We start from the raw sequence: 25284 nt of genomic DNA on the forward strand, positions 1-25284 counted from the left end.
CACTGTTATATTTATGGGTTTGGGGGAGTCATGCTTAGAGGAACACTTGGCACTTATCTTTATCTCAGGCAAGTGTGAGTCCAGCCCACACAAACCCTGTGCCAATTCAAAAGGCTGACTGCAGTCCCCCCATTGCTCCTCTCTCCCCATGAGCCCCTTTTATTCCCTGCACTTATAAACCTGCAACCCCATCATAGTCTCTTCTCCAACCCTGAAGTCCTGGCCTGCAAGAAGTCCTTTCTTGCATTCTTTTCATTTTCAGTTATCAATGTTAGATGCTAAAAAGAACACCAAGAGTCTCTACTGAACACCAGTTCCTGTGAATCTATAAAAAAATATGTGAAATACATTATGTGACATAGAAGTGAACTATTTCTCTACCTGTGAAAGCAGAGAAAATTAATACAGCAAATCATATCAGACCATTATGGCTGTTAAGATCAACATTGAAACGGCATAACACCATTGTACTAAAATCTTTCTATGAGTTTTTAAAGATCATTGATCCTTTTTCTATCAAATTCCTTTTAGAAAGGTTTTTTTCCTGTCAGCCCTTAGTGGCATTTTTTATAGTACCATCTATACACACTTTTAAAAATATCGTATGTCACATAATTGTAATGTAAAACACAAACAGCACATTAAGAAGCAGAAATTACAAGACACAATCACACTCTAAAAGCCATAAATTCAATGCAAAACCTCACTAATAGTGCAACTAACTTTGAGCATATCTTCTGGGTATATAGATTCATTTTTAGTGTCAGAAAATGGTCTGATAACACTTGCAAGATTGGGAAGTTTCATCCATGAGCATATAAGGACTTGAAAACTGAAAAAAGACTTAGTATCTCCATGGTATCCAGGAACTGGTTCTGGATATAACTTCCCAAAATTGCAGGAGGAAAAAGAACTAACTTTGCTACCATGGAAACAGAACAGCGGAATATAACTGATTGTTACTTGTCCACCTTTACAAGACTGATCCCTAAAATGTTAAGGCCCTCAATAACATGGGTAGTTTTGTTTCCACCTGAGAAGTAAATCTGCTAGAAAAAGAACAAGGACAAGTATTAATCAAGCTCACCAAGCAGGGGAGAGCAGCCTGGGAATGACAGGTATTTCCAGGAAAAGTAGAGGATTAGAGAGGAGAAAAAGAGAAATATCAAGAAGGAAGATACCCTGATGCCAGAAGAGAGAGGGGAGGAAGGGTTTGGTTTAACTAGTGAGGCAGCAAACAGGGCCTTTACAATGAAGGGCTGGATCCTGGCCGTGCTAAAATGAATTTTACAGATGTAAAGGGCAGCAAATCCTGGATTGGTGTTACCTCCAGAGCACACCTGCACAGCTTCTGGAAACCAGGCATGTCTTGTAACTTCTTAACTTGCTATTTCTTTGCTCTTCACTGGCAAATACCACTCTCTTTGGATGTGTCCAAAATGTCCTAACAATTGCCAACGCTTGAACTTCTCTCACGGTTTGTCGGGTTGTGCAACACTAGTGATGGTCTTTTACTTCACTGGAAGCATTCCTTCCTCCCGCTAGACAAACATCCGGACTGTAGAACGCGGGATGTTCTCCCCCTTGAACACCTGCTCTCCCTGCTGGTGCTCGGCTCCTGCCCCCAGCCCACCCGGGGCACCGAGCCCCGCCACCAAACCACTCCTCAGGCGGCAATCGGGCGGGTTTTTACTTCTCCCATGATCCGAACGTCTCCTGAGGACGCTGTTACTGGCTGTGTAGTGCAGCTATTTGCGGGAGCACGCCAGTGTTTAGAGCGCTCTGGTAACTGTCTTAACGACTGTGCGATGTTCGGAAGATTATCGCTTCGTCGTGCTGAACGAGAAGCGGAGATGTGTTTGTTAAAAGTCTGAGGACGGGGAGGGCGGGCACAGCTGACCCACCAGGGTAAGCCGTCACAGAGGCAGTCGAGCCACTGCCCCTCATGAGGGCGGGACCCTTTTAAGGGGGGTTCGCCATCTTAGACGCCTCCACCCCCCTCCCGCCACGTGACGCGGGCGGCCGCCATCTTAGGCTGCCCGCGCGCCGGGCGGTCACGTGCGGCGGCGCTGAGGGGGTGGCGGGGCCGGGCCGGGCTGAGCGGCCGCGGGGCTGAACGGCGGCGGAGCCTTCACCATGGGGCAGTGCGGCATCACCTCCTCCAAAACCGTCCTGGTCTTCCTCAATCTCATCTTCTGGGTGAGTCCGCCGCCGGCTCGCGAGGGCCGGGGGGCTTCGGGGTTCCCGGTCGTAGCCCGGCGCTGAGGGCGCTGCGGGCCGCGCTCAGCAGCCGGGAGCCCCCCCCCCTCCTCCGCCCCACACGGGCTCGGTTTGTGTTTAAACTCTCTAACAAGCGTCCTGAGCCCCTTCGCCCGGGTTTCAGCCGTGGGCGCAGTCCCTTCCCTCCCAGCCCCCCTCCGAGTCCCAGGGTGGATGGAGCTGCCTCAGTCGCCTGGCAGGGAAGGTTTGACGGGCATTAGGGATCTTGAGGTAGAGACTCTTGTGTAAGTGAGCACAGCTGCGTTATTGAGCTTCTCCGGTCTCTGGCAGTTTAATTTCTGTAGCGCTCTTATGGCCATCTCGGGTCTGGCCCTCCACTTAAAGCCCATTCCAAAGACTTAGCGGTAAGTATAGGGCACCGTTTCCTTCCTGGTATTTGTAACATAAAGTTAAGATGTGTGTGTATGTGTATTTATATATATATATATACCCATACATACATGTTTTACGTATTCCACTAGCCACAGTAGCACTGTAGTATTTCTGCATCGCTGAAACCTCCCACAGCCACAGTCATGCTGACAGTAAGACAAAAGCTTACAAAAGTGGAACAGTAGGTTGCTGTAAATGACCTTTCTCAGGATGGATGTACAGGCTGTAACTTGGCATGGTGTTCACTGTAATAATTGGCCTGTCGGAGCAGCATAACTCTTAAATAAATGAAATGAAATCAAAGAATGTTCTGTAGACTTTTAAGAATTCCTTTTGTGCGTTTTGGTACTGCATTTCTCATCCTCTAATCCCAGCTCCAGGAACACAATATCGGTTGTCCCAGCTGCTCAAAGATTTCTTATCTGAAAAAGTAATAGCGGGTAACAAGATATTTGAACATGGAAGTGTAGCTCTATATAGCTACATCGTTTAATATTGGGAGCTATATGAAATCTTAAAAGTGTTCCAGATGAATGTTCTTGTCTGAGTTTTTACAAAGGAATGCCTCTCACGGGTGCCTGGAAATGAATCATCGTCAGGGAAAATGCATATCTCTGCTTTCTCACCGGCATTTGTCCGCCCAGCTGTTCGGGGACAGGAGCAGTGAATGTGAGGCGTATCTGGCATTAAGTGGTGCAGAATAGGAGTCTGTAATTTTGGCTGAGGTGTGCAGGCTCCGTTCTTTATCTTTGAAGTGTGAAGTAGTGACATCAACCTCTTAGTGCAGTCGTTTGGTTGGAATCTGCTTTGTTGGGTGTGGCTTTTTGTTACATGCATAGTTGCAAATGGCATTTAAAAAGGTCTTTAGTAGCTCCTACGTCACACTGAAAGTTTTGACTGGACACAATTTCTTTTGAGTTGCATTCTTGATGGCACCTTGAAGTAGATTTTTCTTTAGTTGCTGATATAAATTAAGCTCTGTTGTGAGTAAATGGGCACAAATTCTGTATGCAGTTTCTTCCCCACTCCAAAAGCTTAGTGATAGGTTTTGTGTTTTATTTATTAGAAAGGTATTGCTCGTTATTTGCTGCATTTAGTAACTTAATTGCACGTTGGAGTTTGCAATTATTCAGCTTTAACAGTGGCGGTATCAAAGTTATTTTGTGTAACACTAAATGTAGTGCTTTACAATTTTTGATGACTTTTCTTTTGAGACAAACTTGGCTTAATCTAAAGTGGACAGATTGTGTTTAGATAAGATGTACTTTCATGTCAAATTAAAATGTCATCAATCTCGTATTCTGTAAACCACCCCCAGCCTAAGAAGTCAACTTGTGCTGATAGCTTTTTGGCAGATAAGTGATTGGGTTGCCTGTGCTGGAACAACCTCACAGCTCATCAGCTGCATGTAGAATGAGGCAGACTTTCTAAAAGTGAGAGTTACAAAAATCAGTGGTTTTCCTTTCTTTAGCAAGTTACAAAAATTTCCTAAAAATAGGAGATCTACCTACTTTCATCAAAAGCAGTAAAACTTCATTACTAAATGGCAAAAGAGAAAGGATTCCAGCACATGTCATTTGTTGACTGAGCTGTGTGTGTTAACATTTGGTGCCCATCTAGTTGATGCTTCTGTGCTGTTACAGAAATCTTTTGCTTGTCATTCATGTGTGGTTTCAGTTTTCATCATTAGATCACCCAGATTTCCCCTGAGATTTGACAGTAGACAAATGCTTATAATGGGTCAAGTAACTGTGAAATCTCCTTTAAATGCTTTTGTAAATTTACTGTGTCTCTCCAAGGTGTCGTATACAAGTCTTATGGATTATCATCATCTTTTTGGTTGTCTGTAGGAATAGCAAGTTGTTCCTACATAGTTTGCTGTCAGAGGTTCTGCAAGAGTAATAATTCACTGATCACAGTGAATTATAACTTCCCCCACCCAGTGGGTCTTATATTTGTGGGAGGATGGGAATGTTCAGAGAACTTTTGATTTTTGTCTTATAACTGTGACCTGTTCAGAAAATTGTCACTGCTGCTGAAGAAAATGCAGAGGTGTGTTTGTGATACTCTGTAGTCTAGGTTCTAACTTCTTTTTTTGCAGATTTCTTTCAAGCCATCTGAAGAAGGCAGATCACAGGTCACAGCCACACATTCACCATCTACAACTACTACTTTCAATTCCACAAGTTTGTCTCTTTTTGAAGAGTCTTTTGCTGTGTGTTAAATTTTCTAGCTGACACTACATAAAAGTCACCTCATTCATGGTTTTGTGAAAACTTCTTTCATACCTTGTGAAATTCTTAGATTAAGTGTACTTTCCTACATGTTAATAATTCCTACAGGATTTTATTTTATTTTTTTAAAGCTAATGGGCTGTGGAAGCTGTCTTCTTGTCACAGCTGGGCAGGTGCCAGTTTGTCACAGAAATCTGGATGGGCTTTATGCACCTTTACAGGGTTTTGCTGTGGCACTTTGGACAGTTTAGCTGAGTTGTATTTGCAGGGATGTCAAGCATCCAGTGCTTCTTCTGTAGGTGCCCATATTGCCTTAGAACTACAGTTCTGTAAGAAAACAGTATCCTGACAGTCAGCAAGAGTAGCAGAATATAGATCTCTCATGGAACATTGTTTGAATTGGGGGTACTTTGGCAAAGAGTGCTTAAGCTGTAAAGTATTTTACCAAGAAAAGCATTGATAAGAGGCATCAGTTAAAACTTGCCCTTCTTAGGAAGTCCAGAGGAATACAGATCAGATTAATATGTTTCTTAGTGGTTTGTTGCTATGAGTTAATTTTGTAGTAGATAGGATAAATGACAGAGGAAAAGCAACCCTTCAGTTGACCTTTATCTTGCCTTAAGTTTGCACAGGGTCTCTCTGGTCAGCTGGTTATTTTCATTTAGGGGATGCCAAGTCCTTTCCTTTAAGGAAGGGTATTGCACAGGAAGCAATTGTGATGTGAAAGACAATACAACTTAGGAATAAAGTCATGAAACTTCTAGTACACGTATCCTCACAATCAGCAATACTTTTGATATCCTGATGAAATTGGTAATTACAATAAAGTGTTTGAGAGTAGCGTGTTTTTCAAAAAAACTTCCGTTAAATTACAAGTCTGCGTCATTTGGAAAGAGGAAGAGATAAATTTACCTGGAACAAATATTTAAAGACTGCTGTCAAATGTGTTTATTTTGTGCACTCTTTATTTAAGGCTTCAGGGTGTGACTTGCATAATTCAGTTGAAAGCACTTTGAAGAAATGAGAGGAAGACAAAAATGCTAAGGAAATGGTTTCAGTCTTAGTTTAGGACACAGTGTAGCAGATAAAATATTCAGAGTTCCATGTAGTCTTGCTTCAGAAAAGGGACTTTGCCTATTTTATATTCCCAGAGAATCTGTGTGCTTTGACAGCCTGCCCTGCTGAAACAGTGCCTCATATCCTCTGCTTGCTCTGAGGTTTTTAACTTCACTTCGTGTCCTCCTCCTTGAGAAGAGGAATGAACTCTGCAGTACTTCCAACTCACTAGTTGCAGACTGTTTAGGTTGTTCTTGCAATTACTCAACTGACTTGAAATCATTACTTTTCAGCTGACTAAGCTATTATTAAACATTCTCTGATATGGCTGTTTAGAGATCTCAAGGCTTCAGTTGTGTACAGCAAGAATCACTTCTACAAACCTGTGCTCACTTTACAACTTGGGTGTTCTCACCCCAGTTCAGTAACCAGAGTTTTGGAAATGGTGTAGTATCATCTTAGAGGAATCTGTGCTCTCTCTGAGAGGAGCTGGAGCTATCAGTGTGTATGTGTTGTGTTTTGGTTCTGCTACAAAAGAAGAGAGAAAAGGCAGCAATGGGAAAATTCATTGGAATTTAGTAGAAAGGAAAAGTAGAGCTCAGTTTTCTCTTACGTGTAGCAATAAGCCCTGTAATTTCTCTGGTTTACTGTGAGCTTGAGAATAGTTTCTGATCTGGACTTTAAACCCAAACTTCTTGTGAGTGTTTTGGTGATCAAAGACTATAATTGACAGATGAACCCAAAGGCTGCTTGTCAGGGATTACTTGCCTGAAGCCTTTTTTGTGGTGAAGGATGGTCATTTCTGGATGTCACAGCTGAATGGTTTGTGCTTCTGCTGCTCTGGTAGTGACGTGGGTGTACCTGCAGGATTGTGTAATGGTTTGGAATCCTGGGCATTAAAAAAATTACATTTTTTTATTAAAAAATTGGAATTTAAAAGTCCTCAAGTGTTATGCCCTTTGAGAGATTTTTCTTACAGTGTTCGGACATGAATTTTCAGGTAGCAAACATGGGCCATGTGCTGTTTTTTAGTAATAAATACTTCAGTTTGCTTTGAAGTAACATAGTATCATTTGTGTTTCTTGACAGGATGAGTTTCAGGTCTTTGCTTGGCACTTTTCAGGATTTTTGGCCTCTGGTCTGGAGCTTAAAGGTAGAGCTAAAACCTGACAAAAACGAGTTGCAAAGCTAAATGTGATACCTTTGAGTAGTCCATGGAATCTGTAGTATCACTTTACCTGGTGAGCTTTGTGGCACAGAGTGCTGAGCATTGTTCTTGTGCAGAGTGAGGATCCTGGAAACAGCAGAGCACCAGCTCAAATTACAGCCCTGGCGACTAAATAGTGTGCAAGAATGGCTATATTGTTAACATCTGGTCAAGAAAAAGTAAAATACTATCTGCAGGTGCACTGCATCTTGCAGTTAGTGACAGTTAAAGTGTATAATGCCAAATGCAGAAGCAGCCTGGCTCAGCCTTGTGCTTTGACCTGAAAAGCCATTGAATTTGGGCCTGGTGTTACAGAATTGAGTGTGGCTGGTATAGACAGAGCACTCTGGCTTACTTGAGTTTCACGTGGCTTTGTTTTATAAACCTTTAAGATAGTTTTAACTGTGTTACGAAGTTGAATGGAATTGCTAATTTTCTCCTCCCAGAGGGTTTTGTAGGACAGTTATAGCTCAGTGTTCCAGTTATATTATTATTGATGAGAACAAACAGAAGAGTGTCAGGAAACCACTGGGTTCAAGGCTGGATGTGCATCAATTTTAGCAGCAGAGAAAATGTCAAGTAGCAGTGTGGATTTGTTTGGGAGGGGAGTGGAGAGAGAGAGAGAGAGAGAGAGAGAGACACCTTCTTTTCAGCACTTCACGACTGTATAAGAGAAATAAACAGCAGAGAAATCCCGTGGGACCTTTGAGGATAAACCTGGGGAGGGAGATTTTGAAGGTCAGAAGGCTAAAAGGAAAACTTAAAAGAAGGTATGAGGGAAAACTCACTCTCTATCAGACAGTAACCAGGCTGTGAGTACTCTATTGTTAGAACCAAAAATGTCAGAGAAATACACTGGAAGTCAAATAATGGAGAAGTGAGGGGGGGGGGGAAAAACCCCACTTGTTACTGTACTGTTCTAAGAAGCCCAGGAACTGGGTGGCAAACCACAATGGGTAGGAAATGTTCAGGAACTGGTATGCATGGATAAAAGGAACTGCTACAAAGAATGAAACTGAGATCACTGAGTCCCTCAGAAATCTCTCCTGGAGTGTATGTGTGCTTTATTTAAAACAAAAACGTGTTACAAAGGCAGTGAGAAGGAAGATACACTTAAGGTAAACATGAGGAAAGGGAAGATGTCCTGGGATGGGATCCAGGCAGAAAAGCTGACTATGTGTTAGTGTAGAAGGCTTTTTTCTTACTTTTTCCCTCTGTTCTTTTTATCAAAGATGATGTAGATGGTCAGTCATAATATGACACGGGTTTATTTAACAATCTCATGCTTAAAAGAGAGAGAATTAGTAACAATTGGGTTTAGAGTGGTATCTGTGTTACTGCCAACATTTGCCAGTCAGCACTGGTGAATTGGCAGAAGTAGGAATTTATAAGTAGGTGTACTTACCAAAAATGTGAAATGTTCCTCTTGCCTGATTGACTGTCAGGTGTGTTTTCTCCTAAGATGCAATACTTTGCTGCTACCTTCATTTTCTTGTTCAGAGAGTGTGTATTTTTCTTAAAACAGGGAATAAAATGTAGATTCTAAAGGGACAAATACTATTCTTGGGCCTAGTTAATTAAAAGAGCACCAGAAATAAATTCAGAATCTTTGTTATGGGTTCTGTTGTGGTTCCAAAAAGTGAAGAAAGTTCCATAGCAAGGTGAAGAGTAAAAGTAACACAAAGGACAAGGTTTTGTAAACCTACAAAGTCTTTAAACAAGTCGTCATCAGATCTCTTAGGAGCAAAATCAGTAGGGTAGTGTAAGGAAGCATTGGTTTGTAAATGAAACTGTGGTGGCCGTGGCTGATAAAGAAATGATCAACAGAACAAGTACTTTAAATATCTTACTTAGTCATCCTCTTAGGTAGCCACAATTTTGGCTTTCTAACTGCTGCAGGTGTGAGCATTACTGAAAACATGGAAACAGTTCCTGGTGTGTGTTTGCAGCCTACTTGGAAAACAAGCAAACAAGCAGAAAAACCCAGTCAGTGTTTCAAGGTGCACCCAGACTGTGCAGCCTTGTGCACCTCAGGGCATGTGAGAGCTGACTTAGTGCCATAGGCAGGAGTTTAAGAGGCTGTATTTTAGCAGCCCAAAGATGGGAGAAGGTTTACTCAAAGAACATCAAATTATATGTATTTTTTCATATATATATATATATATATGTATGCTTTCCTATAATGTATTGAATGATAATTTATCATTGTGTCATTAGATCTTCCAGTTTTTCCTCCAGTTCTTTGTGTAATTGCTCAGCTTTAAATAACTCCTTATAGATCCCTGCCAAAGCAATAATATCAACCTTTTTCTGATCTGTGAGAGGTCTGTGTTTCTTTAAAACTTGCCTCTGATGACAAGGATGTCAAATTGTTCAAGCCTTTCACAACAAACTGTCTTCATTGACTGTACTTTTATATGAGTGTTTTAAAAGTTAATTTATCATAAAATAGGAGTATCCCACTCCAGGTTCAGAACTGCAAACAACTGTAAAAGGATGTGTGAATGCTGAATAACCAGTCATCTCCCTAGAGCTTGCATGTGACCTGGCACAGGTTCAGGAACTGCTGCCATCTCTATTCAGAGCTTTGAGCAGATTAAGTTAGAGAATTCCCCCTTCAAACCCTGTTTATTGGACACTTGTTTGAATTGTGTGCAGTTCATATATTGGGCTTCCATTTAATGATAGGAAATACATGATTGTAAACATGGTAGCTTTTTATTCAAATATCTTTGACCTGATCAGGTTTGGACTTTGAGGATTTACCATTTACTGTGCAGGGTAATTAACACTGGGATTTGGGTTATTTTGATCTATTTTTTAAGTTATCCTTGTGTCGTTGTATCTGTACTTGTGATACAGATCTGAGTTTCCTTAGATGATTCCTTGAGGTGTGAATCTTTTAAGTACATGGTGCTGTTTTGAGGGTTTGGTTTTGTTCAGGTTTTGGGGGGGAGGGGGGTTGGGTGGTTGGTTTTTCCTTTAAAAAACACGTATTTAACTTTATTCTTGGTTTGCAGTAGGTAATAAATGTGCCTTTAACTGGTGCCCTGGTCAGCGTAGGCTGCATACTTCATATGGGTGAAACTGGCTCTTGTCTTGTCTGTTGCCATAGTGTTTGTGCATTACTCACAACGTGCACCATGGGTCTGTGTGCTGAGTGGTTGAAACTACTGAGCTGTGAAGAGGGAGGAAAGGCCCTCAGGCTGCTCTGGTCCCACAGCCTGAACACCTGTGAGCAGGTAGCACAGAAAGTGTGCTCGTCTTCTGGCTTAGTTTCACCCAGAGTGAGTCCTGTTACACACTCCTAAGGCTACTCAGTGGTGCAGAGCAGAAGGTAGTAAGTGAAGATGATCAGAGGATGAGCAAAAAGGATTGCTTCAAAAGCACTTTTCTCATCCCAACGCTGCTTTAGAGACCTCCCCAATTCCTGGTTTAGAGCAGGCTGAAAAAACCACCATCCCTGGATGTGATGTGAAAGGAGAAGGGAGGGCATCTTAAACTTGTTTGCATGTAAACTGGGTGGGTAGTGGTGCTGTTTTCATTGTTCTGTGAAAGACTATTGTACCTGTTCAGGAAAGGTGTAAACTGTGATACCTGGGGAAGGAGTTTTAATCTTCAGAGCTCTTAAACCTTGTGCAATCTCCAGCAGGCACCTTTGCTCTCAAGGCTTCCTGCCCCTGCAGATGATTTGTTGAAGAAGTAGCAGTAATTTGTAAGGGTATGGTCACTTCATCAAATAGAAGCTGTGTCTGTTCCAGGAACACCAGTTGCTCCACACTGTTCAGAAGCTCAATGCTGTCAGGGATGACTTAGTTGTTACAGCACCAGATGTGGAAGGGATTTAATGAAGTCTTCAAACCCAGCTGCTTTTAATCTGAGCAGTCTAAAGACTGGAAAAGCAAAGTTTTTTAATATGCATATGCTTCTTCAAGTAGGGAAGGAAAGCTAACACCTGTAGACTTTTTTTTTTTTTAAAAGGTTAAACTATTTTTTTCTAATACATTCTTCAAATTTATGAACCAGATTTTTCTTAGAAAAGGAGGAAGCCACTTAAATTACACACAAGAGAAGGACAAAGGAGTTCACAAATGGTTCTGATTTCAGCTTTGTGGTATATATTCTGTGCCAGCCACAGCTGTGGGTTGTTATCTACCACCTTGCAATATACCATATTTCTAACAAGCATTTTAGTTCTTAGAAATAGGAGATTACATCACTCTCCTGCCATTCACACGCTCCATTGCCAGGCAACAGTTAATGTAATTCCATTGTTCAGTGACACTACTTGGAAGCTTTGCTTTGTGTACAGAAAGTGTGTGTCTGCATTTTGCCATGTTGTACCTAATATGGCAGGATTTGTACAGCTGGATTAGCATTTCAACATCTTTTTGTGCAAAGGGGTGATTTTTGTAACAGCTTGTTCACTCGTGTCTGGAGAAGATATCTCACTGTTGGTCTTTGTTACTGAATTTTTGGTTTCACTCCCCTTGTATCTACACAGCACCTTTTATTGGATGAACCTGAGCCTCCTGGATGCCTTTAAGACTCCTGCAGAGCACACAATTACCTCTGCAGAAAGAGAGGCAGAGAGGTGAAATGTATTGCTCAAATTGATGCAAAACTGATGATACTCTTGAGCTGGCTCTTAATATCTTTTTCTTTCACATAGTGTTTCTGTAGCAAAGTGCTGCAGGGAATATTCCATACATAAAGTCATACTGTGGTAGTGGTTATGCAGCATTGTTTTCTGGGAGGGAGTTGCAGTAACATTGCTGCACTTCTGCTCTGTGGTGGCAAACAGGCCTGAGATACCAGGTACCTCATGGCCAGTCTGGTTCTGTGCCACACTGAATGGGCTTCCCAGGGAGCATTGGGAAGACTTTGGACAAAGACTTGACCAACCTGGTCTGAATTCATCACTGACCCTGCTATAAGCAGGAAATTGGACTAAATGATCTCCTGAGGTCCCTCCTGGACTGAATTATTAATTCATTCCTTGATTCCACACTAACGTGATCCAGCCTCGTAGTGTTACAGCTGCTGGAGCGAGGTGAGGGTGTGTCTGTCTGCCCTCCTCTCACACTGCAGGGCTGGGGTAGTTACAAGGCCACTGAGTGGGAAAGGTGGCTGGAGGAGCTTGCAGTGTTCTCCCTCAGATCAGAGCTCAAGTGTGTAACACTCCAGTTGAGTGAACTCTTGGATCCAGGTGTGGATCAGATTGAAATGGGGATACTGTCCTTTACAGAAAAGTGAAATTCCCCTCATCAGAGCTCAATCCTTGCATCTTCTGAGTGGATTGTTTTAGCTTAGGCTTGTACTGGGACACTAGAAAAGCGTGTCATGAAATAGTTAAATTACATCGTCCATCATTTCAGATCAATGTTCGTTCTGCAGCCAGTGTGAGGACAGTTACAAAAGACATTTGTAAAGCAAAAATTGATAAGGCCCTTTTATTTTGAAATAAATGTGTGTTCGTTTGCTCCTCAAGCAACAGTTGTCTGTCCTTCACTGGGTTGGCTCAGCTTAGAGTTAATGAAGGTGTTGATGTGTTGGGATCCTTGTAACTGTAAGGGAGGTGAGGTCAGAGCAGATTGATGCAAGAGCTTTGTCTCAGTGTTTTAAATCTGTATAGTTGCAGGTACATCCTGCAGGACTTGCAGTAACTTGGTTTTTTTGTTTAATAAGGACCTTTTGTACAACAATCCTTCTGAGAACATCCATTTTACAAGCCTGTGGTACGTGTTTCTAGGTATTTGGTTCTGTCTCAATAATTGATGTTTTATATTCATTCCTGCCTGCTTTGTTGATTAGAATCAGGTTTTCCAGTGCTGCAAACACTTCAGAAATGCTGTTTCTAGCAGTTCATCTTTCCCTAGCAGAGGTTAAATTTTCTAGTTCTGTTCTAACAGCAGACCATAGATAGTAACAGGCAGAATTTCTGAGGAAGCCCACTTTGTGTTGTTTGATAAAACAGCTGTTCCCTTGCTGAAGGAAGGGTTTGGTGTTGAAGGACTGACATGTTTTGTGTTGCAGGCAGCAGCAGGCATCCTGTGCTACGTGGGAGCCTATGTGTTCATCACATATGATGACTATGATCACTTCTTTGAAGATGTCTATACACTAATCCCAGCAGTTATTATCATAGCTGTGGGAACGCTGCTTTTTATTATTGGACTCATTGGGTGCTGTGCTACAATTAGAGAAAGTCGCTGCGGGCTTGCTACGGTAAGTTGCAGAGTTCTTATATAGTGTTTACCTGATGTATATTTGGCTACTTTCCCTTTTTAACAAACTTCTAAAATATTACTGAGAAAGTTTTTTCTAATCTTATTTCATGACCTTAAATGTTTTCCCCTTATATTTTGTTCGGAACATCTTGTTTCCATTTTCTGTTCCGAGTAAAGGTGTTAAGTTAGGCAGTTCTAGCAGCAGAAGGCTTCTCAGTTTTACCTTTTTTAGAACTGTGGTAATGTCATTAAAAAATGTAAAACCATATGACTAAGTCACAACAGTTTTTAAATATCACTTTTATCTGTTGTAGTTGAAAAGCTGAAATTGGAGAGAGAGAGAGAGAGAGAGAAAGATGATCCAGGAACCTTCTTGTTTTAAGTGTCTGGTATCAAGGTTAACTGAGGGTTGTCATAGAGCCTAATTGTTTTCTTTATGGCTTAATTTGGACACTTTCTGTGCAGTATTTTATGTAGAGTGTTCCCAAGCATTTTAACTGTAATTTCAGCTTGAAAACTAGGTAGAAAGGAAAATAGGCCAGTATTTAAACTGTCCCCACAGAGTTTTGGGGGAGTTCCTTTGTTGAGTGCTCTGCAGACTTCTTTAACACTTTATTTTACACATGTTCTTAAATATAGCAAGACAAGTGCATAGCTTGCTGTCTTTGCCAGTTGTTACAGAGCTTAATCTGAAGAAACATTCCCTTAGTCCATCTACCACTCTTAGTAACAGCCTGGGTAGCTCCTTTGTGACATTCCTGTTTATCTAATAAAGAAGATTGAAGAAAACACTTGATTAAAGCATTCCAGTGTGGTATTTTTGGTACTAATGACAGCACTTGCCCAACTGGGCAGCTTCTTATAACTTGGTGAAGTTATGAACACTAAAGCTTCTTGAACAAATTCTGGGCTCATTTGGTCAACTTAAGTTCCTGCTTTAAATGATCTGTTTAGTCAAAACCTTACCTGAAAAATTACTTTAAATAGAGAAATCTATGTGGAGACTTTAGAAAGTAAATGAATAAAACTATTTGCACAAACACTCTTGATTGTCTTTTACAGTTTGTGATCATCTTGCTCTTGGTTTTTATCACTGAAGTTGTGGTGGTGGTTCTTGGATACATTTACAGAGCAAAGGTAATAACTTCTCGGTGTCAGTAAATGTTTTGTTGTGAGATGTGACCAAAATACAGAGTGCAGTCTTTATACTGTGTTTGATTCTGTAGAACTGTTAATGGGTATTTGTTAGGGGAATAAACCCAAACCTCTAAGTGGGTTAATTTGTGATATCATTGTCTTAAAATTTGTAGGCAAAAAGTAGCTGGAAGAAATCATTAAGAGTTGAACAGTAGAGGGGGGAGTAATTGGTACCTTTACATTTTCCAGATGGTCTTCTAATGTATTTATGCTTTGACTTTGTGAATTATTGGGGCTACACAATATTTGAACATAGGGCATATTGTTTTAATATGCAATAACTTAATGTTGTCCTGTGTTTTGGTGTGCAAAGTAACACTACATAATAACAAAACAGATTGAATGTGTTAATGTGTACTTTATACAGGTCATGGACAGGGGTTATAGCTAAATAAATTGTGACTTCTTTCACTGTTTGTTTAATGGAATTAAGAAACAGGACCAGAAAAATAAAATTAAATGTTTCTACCAGCATAATATATGGCAGAAATATATTACATGGTATTAGAGATAGCTTGAGGAAGTTTCTGAGTTGCACAGTTTACTGGCTTTTGATGTGTCCATATCTTAATTTTTTTTAAAAAATTCCCAGAGAAAGCATTTTAGCTGTGACACACAATATGTGAGCAGTGCAGGACACTCAGTGCTACCTTAATAGCAAGCTGAACTACAGGGCCATTTACCTTTCTTTGGCCTTTCATGTCCATATAAACAGCACAGGTCTTACTTGTTCAGCATTCTCCTTGATTTCTCCTGCTGCCCTGGGAGAAATGGTGAGACAGAAATTAAGGGAAAGTCTGGTGCTTTTGCTTGGCTTACAGGGGAGGCTGCCTTGAGTGAGCAGCCAACAACACGACCTTGAAGTGCAGACTGTAAATATGCTGCATAACAGGATAAGTTGTTTCAGCAGGAAGTGCTCTGGGGGCAATGCTTAAATTCAGAATATTTTTTTTCTCACGGTCTTCATTTAATTTCTGGTATCTCGGCAGTGAACTGAGATGATCTTTTGGGATTCTGAAATTTGTAGTGGAAGTCGTCCTTAGGAACCAACTGAGGAAAGCACTGCAATTCCAGGGGAATGGGAAACATGTTGATTTGAATGGTTTCCTTCTGTGTCAGTCCTTAGAGGCAATACTGTATTCCAGTGTAGCTGTGCAGGAATTACCCTGGATCTGGTTGGGACTCAGCTGTGCTCATCTTATTCTCCTCCGTGCTCCCATCTCAGAGTGACTTGCTCTTTTTCAGTTAGCAGTATTCACAGCAGTTAAAAGCAGAGGCATGGCTCTCCCTTGCCTAGCCCATCTGAAATTACACACTTGAAAATTGGATTGGTCCAGCTCTGTGTTCCTGTTTCCTCTTTTTTTTGTGTGTCTTGCTACCATACAGTTTTCACTGCAGTAGGTAGTGCAGGGCCAGAGCTTGGAAGGAGAGGGAAGGTAATCTTCTCTTTGGTGGCAGTGTGGTCTTGTGTTAAGATGTTTGTGGGAGTCAGTATTTGAAAACTGAATCTTTCATCTTTTGAAAGGACAGACAGGTTTTGTTAGTAAAAATGGCAGTTTTCTAGTATCCTGCAGTACTTAGCATCTTAAACTATTGTTTCAAGTGCAGTAGGAGTGTCAGAAATAAATTTATTACCAGTGAACTGGCAGGGGAAATTTTTTGCCAGGATAACTAAAGCAACTCTGTGCTTTGCTAATTTTGCTCTCTTGTTTCTGCCATGGCATGTGTGCATCTGTGGGAGTTCTGGGTTGGTTTTTTTAAAGGTACCTGAATCACGTTAGAAATACGTTGTGTTAACTCCACAACCTTCCAAAGGAAAGGCAAGATGGAAGTCAAGGCAGTTGTTCATGAAAACTGTGGAGCATAATGTCTCAAAGTGGCATTGTGCCCTTTTAAGTTAAGATACAGTTACTGGTCTTAGAATCACTTAATTTTCCGGGTGCCTCTGTAACCCTGTGTGTGCTGATCCAGTTCAGACCCATGTGAAGCATGCCCAGGTCATGCTGAGATGGACTGACCTGCTGCAGTCTGTTACACTGGTCCTAACCTGCAAAAGGAAGGCTTTTTGTAAGTGGCAGTAGGGATTAAAGTGACTGTCCCTGTCGAGGACCTGCTGGCTTTTTTTTCCTCTGGGTGGATTGATTTGCTCTCTTCATTTTTCATAAAACCTGCCAGTTAGCTGGAGATAGTGATTTCTGTTTGCACTGGATGGAATTTGCATGGATTTCAGGCATAATGTTGCCATAATTGAACCATAAGCCAAATGATACACAAGGAAACACTGAAATAAAAGATTTAAAAACCTATATGACAAATTGAATAGCTGTTTTGTTACGAGTCAGAGTTGTAAATCACATTAGTTAAATCATCAAACAGGTGATTTTAAGCTGCTCTGAAGCAAGTTGCCTGTGCAGGCTAAATTGACTTTTATGCATACTTCTCTTGATACAGATTTGCTTGTTAAGACAGGCAGCATTCTTGAGGAGGGGGTGGTGGTGGAATGCACTTTGTGCTATTGCTGCAGAAAATTCTTCCATTAAAGCATTTAAACATGTGTTGACAGGACCTTCCTACTATAGCTTGCAAATCTGAAGAATATGCAGGCTTAGTGCTCAGTCCTAAAATTACATCCCTTGCACATAATTTCTGTTGAATGTGGTAGAAAAAAATCGATTCAGAGCTAATCTTAATATTGCACAAAGGTTTGTCTACACTAAAATTTCTGTGCATTTAAGTAATAGTTTACAGTGAACATATTACTTAAAAAGTTCTAGTAAGGTGGTTTTTTTTCCAAACTATAAAAAGCCTTTTGCAGGGACAAGAGATGGTTCTTGGGTGGCATCCATTTCTAACACATGTACTTGACAGCATCTTTAGCAATTTGACTCATCTGCAGTAGTTTTAAGAGCTATCCCAGTAACTGTTGCTATGTCCCATGTGCTGCCTCTGGGGTTCCTCAGGAAGTGTGGGGGCACTGGGACTGAACAGAGAGCTTGGTCCCTGTAGGGTCAACCAAAAGGCATCATCCTTGAGAATTTACCTGTGCTTCAGCCAAAATGGGAAGAGCAGCTAGTATGACTTAAAACCTTGTCATCCCAATATCCTTGTTGGTCCCAAGGGCAATGTGTTAGCCCAGATGGTTATACCAGTTTTGGTTTGGAACTCTGAAGGAAGAGTAGGAAGATGAGTGCATGCTTTGCTCTTAGGGAGAGCCCTTAACTTCATGGGATGTCTGCCACAGTGTCACAGGAAAAGCATGTTCCTTTCTGAGAGACATTGCAAAGCTACTTTGCCTAAAATCTTATGGAAGGTGCCTGCTTGGATTTTATTTCTCCCTTAGCTGCAAGATAGGAGCATCTTTACCAAAGTCAAGTTAGAATTTTAGGGAGCTGTACTGCTGCAGGATGCTGATTTCAGGTGATGGGGAGTTACCTTGGTTTCCTGAAATGCTGTAATGGGAAGTGAAGTAACTTTACATAACCTGTACTGCTTCCATTGGTGATGAGCTAATGCAGATGCTCTCCTACCCCTTCCCAGGTGGAGGATGAAGTGGATCACAGCATTCGGAAAGTGTACAACGGCTACAATGGGACAAACCCCGATGCAGCCAGTCGGGCCATTGACTATGTACAGAGGCAGGTGAGGTGGCCAGTCCTTTCTGTCCTTAGGACACAGGTGCTCTGTTGCTCTGCTACTTGTGTACGTGGTCTTCCTCCATTCTGACAAATCTAGGAAATAGCTGAATGGACAATAAAGAGATTAACTTGCTTAAAATTAATATAGTTATTGTACTGTTGATGGGGAGATACATTTTTGTGTAATTAGCTATCTGTCAATCTGTGTTTGGATTCAAATATTTAGTACTTAAGTATTTTTCAGCAGTGGAATATAATCTTAATATACTTGTCCTCTTGCTATTGCCATTGGAATTGCTGTCATGTTGTCTCTTTACCTGTCTGATTTTTCCAGCTGCGCTGCTGTGGGATCCATAACTACTCAGACTGGGAGAATACTGTCTGGTTCAAACAAACTAAAAATAACAGTGTGCCCCTCAGCTGTTGCAAAGCAGCCCTCAGCAATTGCACTGGCAGCTTGACCCACCCAATGGACCTTTATTCAGAGGTGAGGCAGCCAAAGCATGAACCTACAGAGCCACAGAGCCGCGTGCATTTTCTGACAGTCATTTACTGTTCTTTTTGGGAATATCAAATCTTGGGGTGCATTTGCTTTAACAGAAAGTAGATGTGGTTTCTCCTTTTTTTCATTTGTGATGCATTAATTTTTTTTTTGTAATGTTTGCATTATCTTTTTGCCCCGTTTGATGCTTTTGGGGTTTTTGCTGTGTGCCTAAATACGATTGACAGATTGATAAATAAGAAGCCTCCTTGTTTCAGGGGTGTGAGGCTCTGGTTGTAAAGAAGCTTCAAGAGATCATGATGTATGTCATCTGGGCAGCACTAGCATTTGCTGCTATTCAGGTAAGAGAATGTTCCTGATTTGTTAATCTCTTTCAAATTAAATTCTAAACTGCTCTACAGGTGTGTATTTAAGAGTTATTACATTTTAACACAGAACTTCCCAGCCCATGCATGGTCTCAAAACTGCTGCTCTGTGGATGTGTGTTCTGTTAAGAGTTGAAGAGAGCTGAACAGTCAGTGTTACATACAGTAACCTACTATAATGTAAATGGCAAACTATTCCTTGAAAACTAATTATCTGGGTATTTAAGTATCATGAATGTCCTCTGATGGCATTTAACACTTAAGGAATTTGCACGGTATTTGGTTTTCAACTTTTGAACCAGGTAGCTCACACTTCATGCCATTTTAGAGGTCCATCAGCTTAACTGTTCTTCATGGCATACAAATAATGTCAGGACCAGCCAGGAGATACCCCAAGGATTTGATAGTGTACTCTGTTCTTGTGCAGCTGAGCTTTGCATTGTGTCTCAAAGATTTCTTGGTTTCTGGACCTAAGCAAAGAGGTTCTAAACTGAAGACCTTTATTGCAGTTACCCTGGTCATAAAAAAGTAACCGGGGAAATAGATTCATGTATATATTAGTATTTATTAAATTTAAAAGAAAATGAACTAGAACTGTCTTTTAAACACATTTGTAAAGATGGAATTTTAAATGCTCATCAGTCTGGCAGACTCAGTACACTAGTGACATTTATTTTCAGACTGTGCCAGGGTTATGGTCTGTGAGCAGTGTTGTACAGGCACTGAATCCCAGGAGACTTAAGAGCTAATTTCAAAGTTACTTTTGCACCCCTAATGGTGTTTGAATATAAACAACATTGTACCTGTTGAGTCTGAAAATTCAGGTACTTCTGTTTTCAAAAGCTTTTGAACTGGACTGTATGTTTGAAGGTAAACAATCTTTTGCAAACAGTCTTGTGAAAATATGGTTACACTTATATTTCAGTGCTACAGGAATATACTCATAGGTAACACTGTATAAAGTAATGTTGAACTGTTCAGACCCAGAGTACTTCAGCTGTGAAACTTCAAATTTGGTGAGATCTGTGCTCAGTCTCCTGAAAGGAAAGTATTTTTTTAATTGCCATTCTTAAAACTTTAAAGCAGTACTTGGTCTGCTTGAACAGTGAAATATATTTGTGTAGCAAAAATGAATGTATTTATCACAACCATGGCTACTGTGACAGATTTTTTTTATGTAGGTAAACAATATGAGACAGAGTGAGCTGCATCCCGAGAGGAGGCGTTCTTCCTAATTTTGGAGTTTGCAGTTTGATAAACAGGTCTGCCCCAAAATGCAGCACATTTTATAATCCTCTCTGGGATTGGGCCAGAATTTCTGACACATACTTGCAGTGGCAGTGTGGCTGCTTGCATCCTGTTCAAACTGTTCCATTATTCATTTCCTGGAACTTGAGACATAACTTCTGACATCCTTGTCTTTGTAATACAGAATTTAAATATGTCCTTAGCCTGGTTCTCAGCAAAATGGTCTGTGTGCTAACTGCAAGAATGGAAACTTCAGCACGTGCCCTGTAAACTTGGAAGAGCAATTACATTTTTCTTACCTCTTGGTGAATTTTCCTACCTTTCCTATACTTGCTGCACAGAGTCCCCATGTTTCCTGTTATGCAATAAGGCTGCCCAAAGTTCTCTACCTCTCCCAGCCTACAGTCAGAAGACTGAGAAGAGTATTTTTGCAAGGCTTGGAATTTGCAGGAAAACTTAGTCTTTTCAGCATAGAATTAATTTTTGGTATGTTCATGTTCCTGTAACCATGGGGATCCTCCAGTGTGCAGTAAGTCCCAGCCACAGTGACAGCACAGAACTATTCATAAATAGGAGGCAAACTGAAGGGAACAAAGATACAGCTTTTGTAGCTGGTGATCATTGACAAATGGCATGTGTATATACAGCCAGTGAACTTTTTTGTGCAAAATTGGTTTGATGAAAGATTGGGCATACTGCTAGCGAGCAAATTAAAAAAAAAATTAATAAAAAAGCAAACTGAACAAACCTTCTGAATGTGAGAGATGTCTAAACTTTGAGATAAGTTGTTGAAGAGGAGGATGTATGGATCCTCCTTCAACATGGACTTCTAAAATATTTTTGTTCAGAATATTAAATAGCAACCAAAGAGAAACAAAATCAAATGCCTTAAAAAGGGGGTTTAGAGCCGTTGGCATGTTTTTTAATGACATAATAAATAATTTCTGTAGCAGAAGCTGAAATATGGGAGTTACTTCTGTGTTTACAGTGAATTCTAGGAATATGCTCAGAGGCCTAAAGGATAGAAATTGTTTAAATAGTAACTCAGAAGTTAATTGAATGAGGTTTTATTGTAGTACCTGATTGTTACAGGTTCTGCACAACTGTATAAATTGAATCTCTTGAGTGGGTCATTGAACAGGGTTATCTATGTGCAAGTAACTGTAAATGTGATGGAACTACTTTTATTCAGTCAGTGTACAAGGCCAGAATGAATTCTAACAAAAAGGAGATGTTTCTCTGTAGCACACTCTTTCATTTTAACCTTGTTTTGAACAGCAAGAAAAAGATGAATTTTTTGTACTTGCAAGCTCTGAGCCTGCTTGAGAGTTCTGTAGCCACTGGCAACCACAATAAACTCTCCATTTAACAAGTGTAACTTAAGTGGTTTGTAATTGTGGATATTCCCTCCTCGTTTAGAGGGGCTGTGTCCATGAAGAGTTGTTCTCATGTAACTGTTGTTTTCTCTGACTCTGACATGAATATAACAACCTGAGCACCCTGCTCTAGTTGAAGTCCCTGCTCATTGCAGGAGGGTTTGACTTTAAAGGAGTGTCCCAACCAAACCATTCCAAGATTCTGTGATATTTGGGAGTTCCTATGTGGAGAGAAACCACCTGGCTGAGGAAGGATCCTGTTTTAATAATTGCAGTGCCATACTCTAGGTTACTCTCCATAAACCTGAGCTGGTTTCTGCTATAGATCCCAAGCAGATAATGCACTCCAGACAGAGTATTGATCTTTACAGCTTGTTCCTTTTCAGGAAATTAAAAGCTTATACTGGAATTTCATCATACCTCTTCCTAATCACTGCTTATTTAGATTTAGGATTTTTAAAACATTGTCTCCAGTCTTTCAGCAGACTGAAGTACTGTGTTGTGTGTGCCATCACTTAGTTTTAAAGCTTGTTATACCTGTGATGCTTTTGCATCAGCTCATCTTAAAAAAGTGAGTAATTCTCTTTTTGTCCCAGTTCTATTATTACTGGGCTCTTGTTGTATCATTGAGGAAGATTTACACTCACCCAGCTCATTCTTGCTTTCTGTCCAAGGGGTTTTTTGGGGTTTTTTTCTGGGGTGGTTTCATTTTTTTTGAAGAAACCATCACCTTCTGAGTGATGCTGTTTGATCCAGGGCTATGACAGGAGCCTCTTGAAGTATTTGCATCTGTGAATAAACTTAATAAACTTCTATGCATGTGACCAAATCAATACAATCTCTTACTTTACTAGAAGCTATTGCTAATTACTGTAGGCCACAGAACACAACACTATGCCTGGTATTTTTTTAGTAGCTACCTTTAGTAGCCTTTCTCTACCTTCAATAAACATGGAACTTCTTTAAAATATCATGCCCTATATCCCTGATTATTCTAGTGATTTAAGTCTTGTAAAAGGTAATCATACCCTGAATTCCTGACAAACATGCCAGCCCAGTTGGCACTGTGAATTTTACCATGTCTAAAAGTGAATTACTCACACTGGATTTTAAGCTTTCTAATATGTCATACTAAAAGAGATCGAGCATTTGAAAGAGGTTTCCTGAAGCTCTATAAAGCTTTGTTCTTTCTCATCATGGCGTTTAGAGGCTGATCCATTGGAATTTCACTTGGATTTTTCATTCCAGATACAGTATCTAAAAATCTGTACCTGTCATAACATTCAGAATTTCTTCCATTTGAACTATTGAGGCAGAATACAAGTGGGTGACCAAAAAAGTTCTCTTAAAGGTGTCCAGGATGATCTCGGAAGAAAATGGGGCTGGAGTGTGCGGCCCTTGCTTTTTGCAGCAGGAACCAAAAAACCCTTTGTTGCCATTTCCCTTGTGGACAACTCCAGTTTTAGCAAGCGTGCTGGCAATGTCTGTGCTGTCTCTTGAAGGTGCTGTCTTTGTTCTCAAGCCTGTTCTGTTTTTTCTCCGTAGCTTCTGGGCATGCTGTGTGCCTGTGTAGTTCTATGTCGGAGGAGTCGGGATCCTGCCTACGAGCTTCTCATCACTGGTGGAACCTACGCCTAGAAGAGCATTGGGAGGTGCAGCTCAATCTGACCCCACTCCTGTGGAAGGGGACTGGGCCAGCTCTACTTCCATAGCTTTCTTGCCCCACGCTTAGTCCAAGCACACCTTCCAGAGCCGAGGGCAGCGGTACCGTGCACTGGTGACGGGCAAAACAACTCAGCTTTACACAGACCCGTATAATTACCTGTGACTTTCACTGTTTTAGCCAGCTATTCATGTATCTCAATGTTTTAGTATACTAGTAAACTTTCTAATTTCAGAGCCATTTGCGAGTTCAGTGTAATTTGGTTGCTATGAAAGTCAAAGGATGTGTGCCTACTTTGGTGGATTACCTCCAAGCATTAACTGGCTGATTCTTGCATATAGAGAGAGGATGTCTTAAACCTTCACTACATGGAACTTTTTTTGGCCAAAGTTGTACAAAGGAAGCCAGCTGTATTTAATTTGAGAAGAAAAAAATATTTTAATCTTGCCCCTCACCAGTGTCACTTTTAGGAGAAAAAAAAAATTAAAAAAGGAAAACTCTTAAGTGAAGTCCAGTACACTTTATATATAAAAGAAATCGTAAAAAAAAAAAAAAATAAGGACTAACTGATGTTAGGATTATGTTACTGCAGTTTTGACCTTCGGAGATCCAGTCTTTCAAACATTAGTAGTTTAAAATACAAGCTGGCTTTTCAGGAGTATAATGTATGCACTACTGTTCTATAATGAAATATTTCATTTTTCTATGAAGAGCGGTTTTATGTGTTGAGTGAACCTGTTAGACTGTAGACCTTAAATTGGTTTGGAAACGATGTAGCCGTGTAGAGTAGAAAAATAGTATGTGAAAGTGATCTCAACTGTAAATAGTAAACCTGATTAAATAAATCTCTGTATATCCTCCCTATAAACATGTCTTGTGTTCCTTTTAAGATTCCGGTGTATTTGGTCAAATGAAGTCCTGGTGTGCTAAACACACAAGCTTTAGTGTGAAAACACCAGTTTTAAGTGGCTTCATTTCACAGATTACGGGTTGGTGGAAGCTTGACTGTGTAATATTTGTTCATTTTATTTGAAACAATACTTGAGAAACATGGCATAACAAACTTGGTTGAACCTGATGGAAAGTTAACATCTTGGGCATACAATTAAGGAAGAATCTGCTGCCTCTCAACAGCAGGTAATGAACAGCCTTTACTATAACTGCTGTATGTTAATTGTGTTTTAACGTGTCTTACCTTATTCAGATGCTTAGTCACTGCTCTGTTTGCTGTGGCTGCAGAAGCCAGGAATGTTGAGAATTTCCAGCAGTTGCCTATGTGCTTTTTCATGCAAAGCAGACTTGCTCAGCTAAACTGACATCAACATGATATTCTCAAATACCTAAAGAACATCTCCCAGGAGAAGATGATTCTAATATGCACAGTCTGTTTTTTAGGCCAGTATATCTTGTGGGGGATTTAGGTTTCTCAGAACTGTTACACTGCTATAGAAATGTACTTGTGGAATTCTGTACTAACTTCTAGAGGTGGGTTTCAAATGATGTGCCCTTGGGGTTTACATTTTCATTCTCTGTTCAGTATGTGGCTTATTAACCTGAAAGGCCTCCTGACTGTGGCATCGAATTTCCTGGGTGCAGTAGCAAGCCTGCCAACAGAATCTACTCTCAGGAGTGTTGATGAATTTGATTATCTTCATGTTTTACTGCATATTGTAAATGTGGAATTAATAAGATTGAGAAGACCCTGGCTTGTAAAAGTCAGGAAGAGGGGTGTTTAAAACAGACCTGTGTTGCACAAAATAAAGCTGAAGATGCTTCAAAAAGTAGTCAGCTCTTAATAGCTACAAAGCAGAAAGAAGCTCTGCAGTCAAGAGCCTGCACAAAGCCCTTTGGAGTGAGGGTAGTTAGAGAGAGATACAGTACTTGTTCATCTTGCTGGAAGACAGATTTGAAATAGAGAT

The 25284-nt window shown here is 40.6% G+C and overlaps 1 protein-coding gene across 1 annotated transcript; it reads left to right on the plus strand.

Annotated features, from left to right (window-relative positions):
* Positions 1-2044: 2044 nt before the first annotated feature.
* TSPAN3 (tetraspanin 3) lies at positions 2045-24233 on the plus strand. Its single transcript, XM_027657827.1, has 7 exons — positions 2045-2199; positions 13186-13377; positions 14442-14516; positions 18114-18215; positions 18546-18698; positions 18971-19054; positions 23248-24233. The coding sequence occupies exons 1-7, from the start codon at positions 2137-2139 to the stop codon at positions 23338-23340; spliced, it is 762 nt and encodes a 253-aa protein (XP_027513628.1). The 5' UTR covers positions 2045-2136; the 3' UTR covers positions 23341-24233.
* Positions 24234-25284: the final 1051 nt, after the last annotated feature.

Source organism: Corapipo altera, unplaced genomic scaffold (assembly GCF_003945725.1).
Source record: "Corapipo altera isolate COAL_440 unplaced genomic scaffold, ASM394572v1 308, whole genome shotgun sequence".
Classification (NCBI taxonomy): domain Eukaryota; kingdom Metazoa; phylum Chordata; class Aves; order Passeriformes; family Pipridae; genus Corapipo; species Corapipo altera.